The 16,318-nt window shown below is 43.6% G+C and overlaps 1 protein-coding gene across 4 annotated transcripts in view; it reads left to right on the forward strand.

The window, feature by feature from the left end:
* The window catches only part of ATRN (attractin), a 231,779-nt gene that overhangs the window by 139,454 nt on the left and 76,007 nt on the right, over window positions 1-16,318 (forward strand). The window contains exon 25 of one of the 4 annotated variants that reach the window (XM_039540652.1): window positions 13,887-14,259. The exons of the other annotated variants lie outside the window; for them this stretch is intronic. Coding sequence (XP_039396586.1) covers window positions 13,887-13,913 — 27 coding nt within the window. The 3' untranslated portion in view covers window positions 13,914-14,259. Of the gene's footprint in view, window positions 1-13,886; window positions 14,260-16,318 lie in introns of those variants that run through there. 4 annotated transcript variants of the gene reach the window in all.

Genomic DNA, 16,318 nt, shown 5'->3' on the forward strand with positions numbered 1-16,318 from the left:
GAGCATTATCTTTCTAAGGAGCTTTACAGCCTAACTACAAGGCCTTGTTTTATAATGCATCTGGTAGGCTTTAAAGGTAAAATGGAAATACTACCCTAAATTAAGACTGGATGATAACTGATTCTATGTTCATAAGCGAATTAAATGGGATGGTTTTGGTAACTTTCCTGAAACGCCGTCAGTGTGTTTACTGTGTATGCTTCCTATGCTTCCTGCATTAGGGATAGATAAAGGTGATGCAGTAAAGCCAGTGTGAGCTATGTACACCCCACCCCCTCACACTCTTCATTATCAGACTCTGACAGCAGTAGAATATTCAAGTCTCTTGTTAATGATGGTTCATGGTGTCTCTTTCCTTTAGATAAATATAATTGCATATGCCTAGGAGCCCATCACACTACATCTTTTCCTGACCATGATGGGATACTTGCTTTAAACTGAACAATGAAAGATAAATCAGTTTGTTTTAATCTTGTGAAATTTACTGTTGAATGTAATTACTTTCAATGATATGCAATTACATGCTGATTTCCAGAACAGGCAAACTGACATCTCCTGTTGGGTATGGGGAGATTTGAAACAGAACAGTTAAATGATACTTTAAAACATGAAACAGCTGTTTCCTTTCTAGCTGCTCTTGCCTTCTTATTTTTGGCATAAATTGGTGACATTTTTAGACGTTCCCTTTAACATTAGGGAGTATTTTTGCAAGCAGCTTTCTAAAATCCTTGAAAATTAGGAATTGTTTTAGAAGACAGTCCACCATTTTCAGGAGGTGTTGCAACTTTTAGGACTTGCCACCTAAGGTAATGACTTTCTGATGATAGGTGATTTCAAGGTTGCTGATGTTTAATTGTAGAACAGTACTGTGGCATGTATTTCTATGTAATCCATATATTGTGATGGGTTTTTGGCACTTGGAGTGAACTGCGTCTCTAAAGCCATTTCAGTTAAGTTGGACTTCGTGATGGTACCACAGCCCTATGTTGTTGAAATCAGTTTTTGTTTAAGGAACAATTATCTATAATGGTTTTAGGATGTCTCTGTAGTTACGGCAGTGTATAAAGTGTTTTGGCAATGAAGAAATGGTTTTTCTTGAAGCCAGAAAATGTTACCTTTAGAAGTGAATTAACCTACTATTCTTTTTGTAGTTCTGCCTCTTGTGTCATTGAGTTGTGTTAAATGGTTTCACAGTCTTAAACAGATGCTTCAATCTTTTCATTCTCCAGTTTTATTGTAATACATTCATACAGCATTGTAAACCGCAGGATGAAAGAGACTGTAGGATGAGAAATTTACTGATGACAAGACGGGATTACTTGTAGAGCTGGGTTTCCATTTGGGATATAGGGAGATGGGGGATAGTGGTTGTTTTACAAAAACAAATTGTACATCTTCAAGTGTAAAACTCCAGGTCCCAAAAGGCTAATACCTAACAGAGAGCTCCAAGAAAGGGAACTACTTCAATTTAAATATATGCTCCAATGATAAGGCAGCTCCCTTCTTCATTGAAGTGGGAAGTCTATCTCCTTACTTGAAATGGAGTTAGGATCAAAGGATATTTACTGGTATGTGATCTGGAACATGCCTGTGTAAATGATTTGTGATGGTGCTGTATTTGTGATCCAAGGAGGTACCCAAGCTGGGCCCTCACCATGTAAAAGGCAGTGTTGTTTCCTATGAAAAAAATCTTCATTCTTGAATTGGCTTCCCTTTTTCTAAAAGAGCCAGCATTTGACCTTCGGTGTATGCTGCAAACTCCCATCTGTTTTCTCAATTGTTATGTGACAGCTGAGGGATTTGTAGGTGTTGGGCTTCTTAGAGCAAGAGAGGGCCTCCCAGAGTGGGGGGCAAGTGGGCAATTTGCCCTGGGCCCCGCGAGCCCTGGCCCTGGCCTGGCAGCGGTCCGGGTCTTCAGCGACATTTCGGTTGCGGGAGGCCCTTCAGTGCTGCTGAAGACGCAGAGCGACTGAAGGGCCCCCCGCCGCCGAAATGCCGTCAAAGAGCCGGACCACCACCGGGTGAGTACAAGCGCCGCAGCTCCCCCACTGAATCCTCTGGGCAGCCCTGGAGCAAGAAGGTTTTTTCGGTGGCCTTATGGATTGGTTTTATGTTGGTGTGTGCAGTGTTGTTGCAGCTATGTTGGTCCCCGGATATTAGAGGGACAAGGAGGATGAGGTAATATGTTTTTTTGGACAGACGTCTGCTGGTGAAAGAGACAAGCTTTGAGCTACACAGAGCTCTTCTCTGAAACCTGCGGAACAGCTCTGTATAACTCGAAAGCTGCTCTCTTTTGCCAACAGAAATTGGTCCGATAAAAGATATTACCTCACCCACCTTGTGTCTCTTGTGTGGGCGTGGTAAGTTTTAGGCTCCTTATATGATGCTTGAATTGCAGGAGACTTAACTGTCTAGGCGTTTATATGCCAGTTGCCATAATTATAATGCCAGTTGCTGTTGTATCTGAATGCCTGAGTGTTTTAGTTGCCTGTAACTAGGGATAGATACTCTTTAAATCCCAATTAAAAAGTTAAATTAGTTGTCCTGTAAATATGGAACAGGGTAGAGACTCCCAGCAGAGTATAAAAGGGAAAAAGGCAGGATTTTTAAAATGGATATTATTTGTATTACCATATCACAAAACTGCTCAAGTAGATTTTATTTTTTTTAAAAAGCCCGCCCTTTTTATTTAATCTTAAATGTTGTGTGTAATTACTCCCTACAATCTGCCTCTTTTCCAAAATTCACTAATTTATAGGACCAATAAGAACACATTGAGGTGTTTTCCTATAGTCCATTGCTTCACTAAATGATATGAAAGTATTAGTAAATGTTTTAGATAGCAGGATCAAAATGAGTCATTAATTCTGAATTATCAGTCCATCTTTGTATGAGAGAGTTCTCCATGTCACAATAGAAGACAAATATTCCACATAATCTGGATCTTCAACAACTGGTGGAATGAAAGGGAACTGCTGGTTACTGATAATGAGTGTCCTGAAGTCATTTAAATGGCTTGCTTATTTTGCCTGCTAGAAAAGTGAAATTTTAGTTCCACCTCAACTCTTCTGTAACATAAACCCAGGGAAAAAAATCTACACAAAAAAAAAAGTCCAGCATATGACACACAATCTGGCATAGGAACACTGAATAAATAATAAATTGTCAGATGTTGCTGCTTAATCAGTCTAGTCCTTTGATGCAGCTGCTAGATGTGCCTTAATATGGTATGATACACTGCTGCTGGAATAATCCTGTTTCTTTCCAAAGCACATGCTTCTTTGCTCTTTATTTTTATTCAGAAAACAGAACAAAAATACCAGCAGCCTTATACTCAGAAACAACCAACCCTGCAACCAGTATGCACACAATAAAGAGAAAAAGTTTAAAGGGCCCAATTTCATTTTCAAGCTTCCAACAGTTCATTATAAAAACAGTTAGCAAACAAATGATTTTTATAATGTTGAAATGTGCCTCCATACAGTTCTTTTAATCAGTGTGAAAACTCTCTGGTTCTCTTATCTTTTTTCCTAGAAATAAGTAGGCTGTTAGGAAATGATTTTTGATTACAGCTGCTTCATGCAGTAAGAGGACACAACGAAATCTGAAACGGTGTGCAGCTTTGTTATTGTCTAATGATGAGAAGTGTCGTTACTAGGAAATATTTTTGTTACTGGGCTTTATATAAAACACTTCTACAGACCTTAATGTTCAGCACTTTACAAATATTAATAAAATCTGTTGTTTTTGTTATTCATCCCCTATAATTGATAGAAATCGCTTTTAGGTCCCTGTAACCTATAGAGAGCCCAGACTTTATTAGGCCATCCATTCCCTCTCCTATCAGTGCAGGATTGTTTTCTGTTGTGCATATTTCCAGAGTTTTGTCTAGCAACTATTCCACAGCCTAAACCAAAAAAAAGTGACATGAATACTGATCTTTGTCAATCCCTAGTTTCATTTTCTTCTGGTTTCCTTGTCAGTTTACAGGCACCTTTCGTTTAACATGTCTGTAAAGTACGTACCCTCTGTAAAGCTCATTGTTTTCCTAGGTTTTAGGGATGGAGAATGTTTGAGAGCTGGCCTGCACTACAAATTTTGAGTGTTTGAATCTTTCACAATGAATTGATATGTTGATGAACACAATTTGTCTTGGTTTACATTGACTTGCAAAGTCCTGGTCAGCATGCAGTCAACTAGTTTGTGATTCTTTACAAACATGCTCAAACAACGATATTTTATAGTGAATACTAACATTGAGAGATGGTAACTGGGAAAGGCGGGACTTTTTCAATGGTAATGGTTTAGTTTGTGTATTTTTGTGTAATATGATTGGCCGTTGGATTTGTTCTTGTTCTGTTGTTGTTAAAGGGTGTCTAGTCTCTGGCATAGTTACTCTTATATTAATTTATAAAACAAAATCAAATTAAAATAAGTAAATGTAAACTATCGTTAAATGTAGGATGGAGTCTTGGGGTACAAAGACACTGGCAGTGGTAGCAGTGCCCACTTAGCATCTGCAAAGTTGCCCTAAACTCCAGATGACATTCTAAATAACTTCTTTCCTGCCTTTGTGGTATGGACAGACTGGCCTGTGGTTTACCAGGAAAGGTAATCTTTGTGCTGTTTGTAGCTGAGATTTGTCTCCTGCAGCTAGACTCCATTAGCAGTACCCATTTCCCTTGCAAGAAGCTTGCCAACTGACAGACTTTCAGGCTAATGCATTAGTCTAATATCCCAGCTGCCAAGCTCAAGATAACTCAAAACAGCTTTGCAGCATAAACACATCTGAGGTCCAGTATAAGGGTTGATATTGTAAAGGTTTTTCAGGAAGTCTCATAGTTTGAACTGAAACGCTTTTAAACCTAGCTGTGGAAAATGTGATTTTTTTTATTTTTTTTTTACTCAAATGTTTTTTTTTTCCTTTTCAGTTTCAGATGAATTCCACATCATGTAGTAAATTCTTAACTTAAGTTTTGAATAACAAATTATATGTTTTTACAAAGACTAGACTACAAAAAAAACTATCTTATCTTTTCTGAAAGCAATATACCACGAAACATTTGTTTTTATAATGTGCTGAGAAGAAATACTAAGCATTTAAACAGTAAAATTAAAACAAAACACACAGCCATTCCAGAAATAGTGGTCGGACCTGAGACAACTTTATTCAGCATTGATGCAATCGTCAGAATCAGACACAATTGGATAAAAAAGGATGGATAGTGAAGACAACAGGCTCATCGTAGTGTCAGGACATAGACAAAAAGAGGACCAGTTCAGAAGCAAACTGCTTTGGCCAGGAAGACCTTGCCAGCATTTCTTGATTATGCTTTATTAGTCCCCTATTCCCTTTCTTTGAACTCAATATAAAGTGTGCTTATGTGCACAATACAAGGATATGAGGGGAGGATGCAAAGTTAGTGATAGAGTGCTTGGGCCACTAGAAATGAATAAAATCTGGAGATTATTTCAATTTGGTAGTTTTGTTCCCCAAAGCATTAAAACAAGGTAAATACAAAAGTTTTAGGAAGTTTCCCTTTTTATGGTCTGAGCAGGTAGACATACCTATATTTAAGTTTGCTTAACATCCTAAGCCTTTGTTTTCAGCTGATAACATTGCCAAACTAAACCAGTTGAGATGAAATTTTCTATGCTGGCCCTCAGCCTTAGACTGAATTATTATGTAAAGTTTTCAACAAAACCAGTTCAGCTGATCCACGTGAGCGGGAAAATTTCCTAGTTTTTCCTATTGTACTTTTGGAAAGCTGAAGTGCCTCCATGTGTTCAGGATTGAAGTTTGCCAAAGGAGTAGTCCTGTGGTCATGCTGTCGACATGAACATGCACCCACATGTGTTCGAGTTACAAACTCCTGACAAATGCCAATTGCACAGGTTCATTTGACCTTCTTAGGCTTGCTCCTGGGAGCTCTTACCATTCTATCTCCATTGAGTGTGCGCTAGGAAATTACATAGAGAGGAATGTTTAAAGCTATAAAAGTTTCTAAAATGCCAGAAGTAAAGTTGCCAACACAACTTTAATTCAGACTCCTTGCATGTATGCATTATAGTTGTCTTTAGTTACATGACTACGTTCTGTTTCCTCTTCAAGACTCTTGTCTCATTCAGCGGGCAGGCAGGCTGGAAAATGAATAAGGCAAAAGGCTGTGGGAAGAGCGGGTTTCTCTCTCTTGCTGAGCCCCACATTTTGTACATGTTTGGCAGTGTTCTATCATGTGTATACATAAGGAACCTGAATTAAGGTTGCTCTGCCAATTACAAGCCTTTGCATGATATTGCTTGCTTGTGCACTTTCATCTACATGTGCATCACTATTCTGCACCTGGCTATCTATTGAGTGGACCCTGCCAGTTTGATAGATTTGTGTGGAAGCTCTTTGACACACAGAAATGGTCCCCTAGATCTTAAGTACTCTTTGTAATTTAAAGAAAACTATTCCCACTTTTTGCTCTGCACAGCAGTCTGAAAGCTCACATGGACAGACAAAAATATATATAAATAGTATTTCTGAGCCAACTGCTGACTGCAGCCAGTTAGCTGAAAAGTGACAATTTGTGACTACTGCAGTAAGGCAGCCCAGTGGTAGAATGTAAATCAATTTTCATCTCAACTGAACATCGGAAGTAAGCTGGTTCTTGTATTTGCACCATATTTGACATTTGCGCCATAAAGTTGTGGGGCTCGGCTGGTAAGGTAAGGCAAGCAGGAAATAAATCAATCCTCTCTTGCATTGGTCTCCCACGCCGATGTAACAAGTGATGCCATTTTTCAACAGCATAGCTCTCAACAATAGGTCAGAAAATCCAATTTTAATGGAAGCTTTATTTTGACCATTTATTCATAGTGAGAAGTAAGTATTACTGTGGGGAACTCTCGGTTTGGTGCAAGCTGTTCTTCTACAAAATTATAAAGCTGCGCTCTATACAGAGGAGGAGGAATAGAAGATTATTTTTGGAGGTTTAAATGAAGGCTAATTCTTTTAATATGAGATTAATCCTTAGAGAGGCTTTGGGCACATGCCTTGCTGGTCTATCCATTTGGAGCTGCAGAACACTTAATCTATCTTCCCCTACTCTAAATGCAGGATGAATCAATGTTGCAGCTATTCATCTGATACCCTTTCTCATTGCATTATTCAGATTTGTCAGCTTTCTCAGATGATTAAATAACTTCCACCCTGCAACCCCCATATACAGACTCAGTAACATCCCAGGCTGCCCCTCATATCCACAAAACTAACTCATTAGTCTACTTGAAATCCCTCCTTCAAACTTTTTTTTCTTTTTCCGGATATGCCTACAAAAAGCTTGACAACAATTAGGCTGCTGGTGTGCTGAGACCAGTGCTTATCATACTGGCCAACACTGTCTCATTTCCTTGTACTTCCCTGTCTGCCTGTCTCCATCTGTTATCACAAGTCAGATACAGTATTTACTTTGTAAGCCCTGCAGGACAGAGCTGTCTTGGTTTGTGTCTGTACTGCAGCTAGCCCAATGAGAGCCATGTCTAGGGTTCTCAGGTGTTATGGTAATCAAACAATCAATAATTGATTATTGAGCACACTACACATGTGCTTCTGTATAGTGCCTGGCCTTCCTATTTCCTTCTTAGTTCCATTAAAAATGTTAGTATTTAATGTAAAGGTCATATGCGTTAGAGTCTTGACTTCAGCCTAGCCCTGTGTACTTGCTCAACAGTTGCAACAAGATGAAGCAGTGCTATGAACATTTCTTAGATTTAAAGTCAGATACTAGACACAGAATTTGGGTGAAGACACCAACTCTGGAATTTGTTCTTTTCATTGGACTGCTAGAACTAGGGTTGATTTGACCATTAGGGCAGTGTTTGGGGGGTTTGCTTTTTTGGAGCTGCAGAACACTTAACCTATCAACCCTGCAGTGTCACTTCTTCCCTGTGCTTTGCAAACATGGGATAGCATGATCAACATCAAGCTCTGGTGTTGAGGTTGGCCACTGCATTAAGGGCCTTTTCTGAGGTGCTGGCCACTGAGAGAGGAGGGTTATCTGGCTAGTAAGTAACTTAAACTCAGGCTTGAGCTGCACGCAGAAGTTAGGTCGACCTAGTTATGTTGTTCAGGGTTGTGAAATACATGCCTCTGACTGACATAACATAGGCACAATTGCCAACTTTCACACGGTAAATAAGCACCCCAACTTTCACAATAAGCCAAAAATCAAACTAATCCCATTTCAAAACAAGTCCAAAATAAGCCAATCTCTAAGAACCCCAACACTCTGACTAGATCCCCGCAACGTGCAGTCTGGGACTAAGGTGGGCCCACTGTGCACCCCTGACTCTCCCCGCTTTTCCCCTGCTTGCTGGGAGCCAATCAAAAAAAGCAACAAGCTGCAAGCCAAAAACTAGCCAACAAGCAACTCACAAGCCAATTAAGCCAAAAAAATCCCAATTTCTACATTTTTTTTTTGTGGATTTGGCGTGTCTGTAGCTAGGTCAACCTAACCCCTAGTGCAGATACAGCTATGAGTATTTCTACACTGCATGCAAAACAAAACAAAAAAAAGAAAAATCTCTGCAGCAGAAAATCTGTGAGCCCAGGTCAACTGACTTGGGCTCACCCTACGGTACTAAAAATAGCAGTGTAGACATTCCACTGAGGCTGGAGCTTGAACTCTGAGACCTTCCCCTTTCATTGGGAATATCTACACTGCTGTGTTTAGCCTCCTAACACAAGTCCAAGTCAGTTGACCCAGGAGCTAAGACTTGCTGCCGTGGGGGTGGTTGTGTTTTGCAGTGTAGATGTACCCTCTATTGATGGAAGAACCCATTGACTTGGCTAACTTTGGAAAGATGATGTTCATACCTAGGTGGAAAAAGATGGGAAAATCCCCTACATCGGTGTCGGCTTTGTCTATATTACAAGGTTATGCTGGCATAGCTATGGTGACATAGCTATGCCCATATGGTCTCTGTAGATTTGACTCACCTTCACACTAGTATATGTAGGAGCTCAGTTGTACAAGATATTGGTTTATCAGTCTCATCCAAGGTATATGGTTCAAGCCATTACAAGAATAGCTCAGTGCAAATATAATATGACTGCTTCCAGGCCCAGGAATCCATGGCAGTGATCATTGAAGTAGCCTGTGAACTCACTTTAGCATGAGAATACCCCAGCTATTTTTGCGGTCTTGCAGAAAGCTTAATTTGAAGTTTCCAGAGTTATCTGGTGCTGCCTCACATGATGATTAAAACCAAGAATTAACCAAAGGACTCACGCAGCCATCGTCACCCTAACATCTTATTGCCTCACAATCCTTAATGTTTTATTTACCCTCACAGCACCCCTGTGAGGTAAGGAATTCCCTTTTTTTACATGGGGATTGAGGCACATAGTCTAAGTGACTTGCCCAAGATCACACGGGAAGTCTGGCAGAGAGGGAATTGGACCTGTCTCCCCATAGTCCCAGGCTAGAGTCCTAACTATTGGATCATTCATCCTCTGTGAGGGAGAAAGGTCAGGAGATGCATTCTGAATCTCCGATACTGGGAAATGCTGACCAAAAATTCTGAGCTACAGTGCCAGAAATCATGTGTATACAAGGCAATGGTTCTGAGCAGTCATGGTTGTCTAAATCTGTAAGCAGGAAGCAGAATGAAAGAGAACCAAGAGGTGAACCTTTTAATAGTATGGCCAGAAGAACACACAGCTAATGTTTCTGCAGATTTTGCATATTGGGAAATGTGAACATTACAGATTGGCAAATCAGAACTCTGATCTTTACAGGAGAGCACAAACCTTCCTCAGAAGGTTCAACTGAGCTTTGGAAGTTTGGCATCTTAGGGTATGTCTACTCAGCAAAGAACAACCTGTGACAGCCGACTCGGGTTTGCGGGCTCAAGCTGCAAGGCTGTTTCATTGCAGTGTAAGCTTCCAGGCTCGGGCTGGGGTCTCGCATTCTGCACATGATTTCTGTTGAGCCCAAGTTGGCTGGCACGGGTGAGTTGCAAGTTTTTCTTTGCTGTGTAGACATACCCTTTTATTCAGATACTCTCACTTTTTGGTGCTATTTTCTATCCTTTACATCTGTTTCAGTAAAGAGGATCTTGAAGAAATTATCAAGAAATATTTTTTCCCATTCCCTATTTGCTATCAGTTGTTGACAATATACTGTGAATGCGTTATACTTTAAAGCACACATTTGGGCAAAAGGCACAGGTTTTAGCGGTGTTTTAAGAAGCATTGCAACAAGTAACGGTCATAGCATCTTTGCACCATTACCTACTTTCCCTACCAAAAGCTATAAAGGGCCAAAATTAATACTTTAAATAACTGAAGAATACTTAAATGTTCAGCTGATAAGCTGACAGAAATGCGGGCACTTAGAATTCTGGCCATGGCTTCATGTTACTGTTGTTTCCACTCTTCAAAGTCAAACTGAATTCATGCCCAAACTGAATTCATACCTCATAAAAATGGCAGAAAATCGAGCTATGGGGGAGGAAATAAACAGAGATGTACATAAATGCCACTTGCAGCTTATTGGCTGTTTGGATGCTTGTTTTATCTGTTCGGAAACCCTGAGACGTGGAAACCCTGCCAATCTTATCAGCCTTCTGTTCTGTCATTTTTTATTGATTTGTTTTGGCACTCGGGTTTTATTTAAATATAAATTAAGGTAGCCTGAATTTCTACTCGGACTGCTACACTTTTCAAAATACCGTGTTGTCCCATAGACTTTGAAAATGTACAGTATGTAGTGTTCTCACAGTTAATAGGTTACTGTTTCTGACAGGACAAGCTTTCTTGCTTGTTTAAATAAATCTTTTGACTTTTCAGTGAATTCAAAACTTTAGTACCCTGTTTCCTGTTAGTGTGTGTTCTCCAGTTCATCTTACGCTTTTGCATATGTTAACTGAGCTGTACTTGCCCTTTTTAGATAGTACTTAGAGGGCATCCTGTTCAAAATATCATTGCTAGCTTCACTTTCTGTTGTCAGCCAGAATCTGAGAGGACCGAGAATAGAAGGGCTCTAATGGTTCAAATTGCATATGCTTTACAAATTGCTGGGTATGGGCAAAAACCTAAGTTTGGCATGTCCATAGTGGAAGACAAGGTGGAAAAGGCAACATGAGTTATGTGTTGTGAATGAATGCATGGGAAGGCTGAGTTGGGCTTCAAGACATCAAAAATGCTGCATATTCTAATAGAAAAATTGAAATAGTTAAGTGTCTTTAAAAAACTTTCAGAAATGTAAAACTATTAATACATTATATTAAATTAAATGCTAGCACCCTATTACAGCTCTTGTAGAATTGCAATTCAGTAAGTAATTTATTCTTTTATAATTATACCCTTTCCATTTTGCCTGTAATGGCAGTTAGGGATAATTAATTTATAACATCCTACAGAAATTATATTGTTCCAATTTGTGTATAGTTGTTTTCATAAAATGTATGTCAGAATATTAAGTTAAGTACAATATGAGTCTCACATTTAAGTAATCTTAATTAATCAATTACTCTTACTGTATTTCTCATAATATATTGAACTTTGTCGCCTAATTGTGCAGATTCAAGCATTTTTGATTAATTCATAAAAAAAAGGTTACCTACCTTTCATAACTGTTGTTCTTTGAGATGTGTTGCTCGTGTCCATTCCAATCTAGTTGTGCGTGCACCCATGTATGTGGTTATCAGAGATTTTTGCCTTAGTGGTATCCGTAGGGTCAGTAGTGATGCCTCTTTGAGTACCATGCTCATGCATCGGTGTATCAGGCATCGCCAACCCTACACCCTCTCAGTTCCTTCTTGACGGCAACTCTGACAGAGGGGTAGGAGGGCAGGTAATGGAATGGACATGACCAACACATCTTGAAGAGCAACACTTATGAAAAGTAGGTAACCATTTTTCTTCTTTGAGTGCTTCCTCATGTTGATTCCAATCTAGATGACTCACAAATAGTGCCAAAGGAGGTGGGCTCAGAGTTTACAGTCTTGCAGCTTGCAGTCCTGCCCTGCCGAAGCCAGCATCGTCCCGGGCCTGCTGGGTAAGCGCATAATGGGACATAAATGTGTGGACAGACAACGAGGTAGCAGCTCTACAGATCTCTTGGATCAGCACCTGAGCCAAGAAGGCCGCAAATGATGCTTGCTCTCTAGTCAAGTGTGCTTTGACTATCGCTGGTGGAGGCACACTCACAAGCTCGTAGCAGTATCGAATGCAGGCTGTGATCCAGGCCAAAATCCTTTGAGCAGACACTGGGCAACCTTTCATCCTGTCTGTCACCGCAACAAATAGCTGCGATGATTTACAGAATGGCCATGTCCCGTCGATACAGAAGCTCAGCGCCCTCCAGATGTCCCGGGCATGTAACCTGCACTTCTCTTTGGATTTATGAGACTTCAGAAAGAACGGTAAGAAAATGTCCTGGCTGGTATGAAACTGGGAAACTACCTTCCCCAGGAACACCAGATGCAGCTGCAGCTGGACCTTATCTTAGTAGAACACTGTATAGGGTGGTTCTGACATAAGTGCCCTGATCTCAGACACTCTGCGGGCAGATGTAACCGCCACCAGGAATGCAGTCTTCCAGGAGAGAAGGAGAAGAGTGCAGGAAGCCAAAGGTTTGAAGGGAGGCCCCATGAGCCTCGACAGCACGAGATTCAAATCCCAGGGAGGGACAGGTTACCAAACGTGAGGGTAAAGACGCTCCAGACCTTTCAAGAACTGGGCCGTCATGTCATGAGCGAAGACCGACCTGCCTTGGAACGGTGGATGGAAAGCTGAAATAGTGGCCAAGTGGACCCTGATCAATGACCGGGACAAGCCCTGAAGTTTGAGGTGCAGAAGATAATCCAGGATCACCTGCAGTGAGGCTTGCTCGGCCTGGAGGTGCCAATCCAAAGCCCAGCATGTAAATCTTTTCCACTTTGCCAGATAAGTTGCTCTGGTGGAGGGCTTTCTGCTACCGAGGAAGACCTGTTACACCCAGATGGAGTATTCCCACTCTTCCGCATTCAACCATGCAGTAGCCATGCTGTCAGATGCAATGCCTCCAGATTCGGGTGCAGAAAACTGCCATGGTCTTGGGACAGCAGGTCCGGCCAGAGAGGGAGCTGCAGCGGCACGGCTACCGAAAGGTCCAGCAGTGTGCCGAACCAGCGCTGGCGAGGCCACTCGGGGCTATCAGGATAACTTTTGCCCTATTCTGTTTGAGCGTCATGAGGACTCTGTGGATCAATGGTACCGGCGGAAAGGCGTACATCAGGGCCCCGACCACGGGTGCAGGAAAGCAGCTGACAAGGAATCTCTGTCCATTCCCCGGAGTGAACAGAACAACATGGCATTTCCTGTTCTGGCAGGATGCAAACAAGTCCCCCTGGGGAATTCCTCACTTTCGGAAGTTCATAGTGGAGCGACCACTCATGGCTAGACAAAAAGGTCCTGCTGAGGCAATCTGCCAGCACATTTTTGGTCCCAGACAGGTGCATGGCTATCAGATGAATGGCATGCCCAAAGGCCAAGAGCCCCTTGGCAAAGGGCAGACAACTTGGCTTCGCACTGCCGGTTGATGTAATAAATGGCGATGGTATTGTCCATGAGGACCTGCACCACCTTGCCCCTCAGGCCGAAAACTGCAAGGTGCAACCAGCACCCAATGGTCCAAGGTGACTCGGGACCAGGCCGAACGAAAGGGACGAAGAGGATTGAGGAAAGAGCGGGGTGGATCCTGGAAGGTGACTGGGACATTGCTCTCAATTGCACCCTCAAAATGAGTGCTAGTGGCCCCTGGGGTGATTTGCCAAGCCAGGTTGCGCAGGTAAGTGGGAGGAAGAAGGATGACGGTGGTTGAAACTAACGTCTCCATCTCTTCTCCTTGCAGATCCTGGGCAAGACTGCTAAGGCCTAGGTGGTGGAGGCGGCTGAAACTGTTTTCTCGCAGGCCATGTGAACACATGCCCGATGAGAAAAGGGAGAGGCCTGCGGTCTGAAGCCAGACGCCGCGCCTCATAACCACTGCCGACGCTACTACCCTAGCCACAGAGTCAGCCACGTCCCACGCTATCTGGAGGGAGCACCAAGCCGCCGTAATGCCCTCCTCTACAAAGGTGCCAAATTCCTGGGCCAAGCACTGCGGGAGAGACTCCTTGAATTTACAGAGGGTGTCACATAAGTTACAATTGTATTTCCCTAGGAGGGCCTGATGGTTCGCCACTAGTGCAGGCTGGCAGTTGAATAAATTTTGCTTCCAAACAGGTTCAGTCTTTTGGCCTCTTTATTTTTGTGTCTGAGCTGGTATGGCCTTGTTTATCTTTCTCATTGGCCGCAAAGGCCACCAGTGAGCCCAGGGAGGGTGGATGTAAAGGTATTCAAACCCTTTGGCCAGGACAAAGTCTTTTTTATTTTCAGCCCTTTTTGAGGTGGGAGGGATGGATGAGGGGGTTTGCCAGAGGGGCTTGGCAATCTTTAGGACACCGTCATAGAATCATAGAACTGGTAGTGCGACATGGGCTGGGGTAGAGGCTGACAGGACAGTAAACAAGGTGTTCGCCTGCTCAACCATTTCCTCCACCTCCAGGCCCAAGTTCTTGGCCACTCGACGAAGCAGGGCATGATGTTCTTTAAAATCATCCAGCGGGCTTGCCCTTGAGGGTCCCACAACTGCCTCATCCGGGGACAATGATTGTACCTCTAGGGGAGGCCCCAGGGCATCTTCCCTCACAGGGGAGGTTTAAGGGTGGGCACAGTTTCCTCTGTCTCCATCTCCAAGCATGCCTCATTCACCGAGTCCGGTGCTATCGGTGCCTCCAGCTGTTGCTCCGAGGTGGCGGCCAATGAGCAGCATGAAGGGGGATTCACTATAACGGTCACTCCCCACACGTGCTGGCCGTGCTTCCAAGTCGGCGCTGTTGACATCCACGCAGCCTTGGGTACCCATTCGCACTGGTGCAGGCTAGGCAAGGAGCTGAACTGCGCTTCCGTGCCGGAGAAATCCCCTTCCGGTGACCACAGTGGGGCTGTCGATGCCTGACTTGGTTTGCTGACTGTCGCCGTCAGAGAGCGGTGCTCAGAGCAAGGGGATTGGTGCAGGTATCGAGGGGGCTGGTGCTGGTACCGGGGGGAGTGGAGATACGATGGAGAGCATTCCAACGAGGCAGGTGGCTGGGACCTGCACTGTGAGGACGACCAGCAGAAGGGTGAACAGTACCAGTAGTATGGTGATCTAGGTGATCCGCATCGAGATGGCAGGGACTGCAATCGCAGTGCCGATGACCGAGGGCGAGCCACAGAGGGTCTGGACTGCAACCACAGAGGGTCTGGACTCCTGCGGCGTGGAAGTGGAGATTCCTCTTTCCTCTTGGGGGATCAGCAGCACTCCACTGCCCCTTGAGGGATATTGGAGGCTAGCTTTCCCTCTTGGGGAGCCTTTACCAGTTTCTGAGGCACGTGCTGCATCGATGGTGTGGGTGAAGGCCTTTGCTCTCTCAGTGCTGGGGGAGCTTGTGAAGTCGTCGATGCAGTCGGGTTTAGGTCCCATGCTGCTCCCAGGAGTTGGTGGTGGAATTTCCAAGGGGCTAAGGGTCCTGACTAGGGAGGCATGAACTTTTGGTCCGGAGTGGCAAGTAGGTCCCTTGCCCGATGACGCATGGCCCTTCTTGCCTGGTGCTGGTGAACCATGCTTCCTAGCCTTCTTTTTGGGCACTACCGACAGGGAATGGTGCCAGGTGCACACAGCGCGCCGAGGTACTCGGCAAGTCCTGGCAGGATGGCACAGAAGCCAGACAAAGGGCGGACTCCATGAGGCGAGCCCGTAATTGAATATCCTGCTCCTTCTGCATGCGGGGCCGAAAGGTTTTACAAATTTGACACTTATCTCCACTGTGTGATTCCCCTAAGACCTTGAGGCAGCTGCTGTGGGGGTCACTTACAGGCATAGGCCTGTTACGGTCCACGCAGGGCTTAAACCCGGGAGACTGGAGCATGCCCAGCCTGGGGCAAAGTCCCCACTGGGACCCTAACTGCTAACTACACTTAACAACTTCTTAACACTAACTACTATAAACAAACTATTTACAAGGCCCTAAGGCTCCAAGTCAGTAAGATGAAAACCACTAGCCCGTGCAGTGCAAGGAAAAGCGCTCCCACTAGCCACCATGGGTGGTAAGAAGGAACTGAGAGGGCATGGGGTCAGTGGCGCCTGATCCGTAGGGTCATGGCACCTCCCCAGGAGCGTAGCACTGAAGGAGTGCCACTGTCAACCCTACAGAAAGCACTAAGGCAAAAATATCCAACGACCGTGCACATGGGCTCACA

This window comes from Mauremys reevesii, linkage group 5 (genome assembly GCF_016161935.1).
Source record: "Mauremys reevesii isolate NIE-2019 linkage group 5, ASM1616193v1, whole genome shotgun sequence".
NCBI classification, from domain to species: domain Eukaryota; kingdom Metazoa; phylum Chordata; order Testudines; family Geoemydidae; genus Mauremys; species Mauremys reevesii.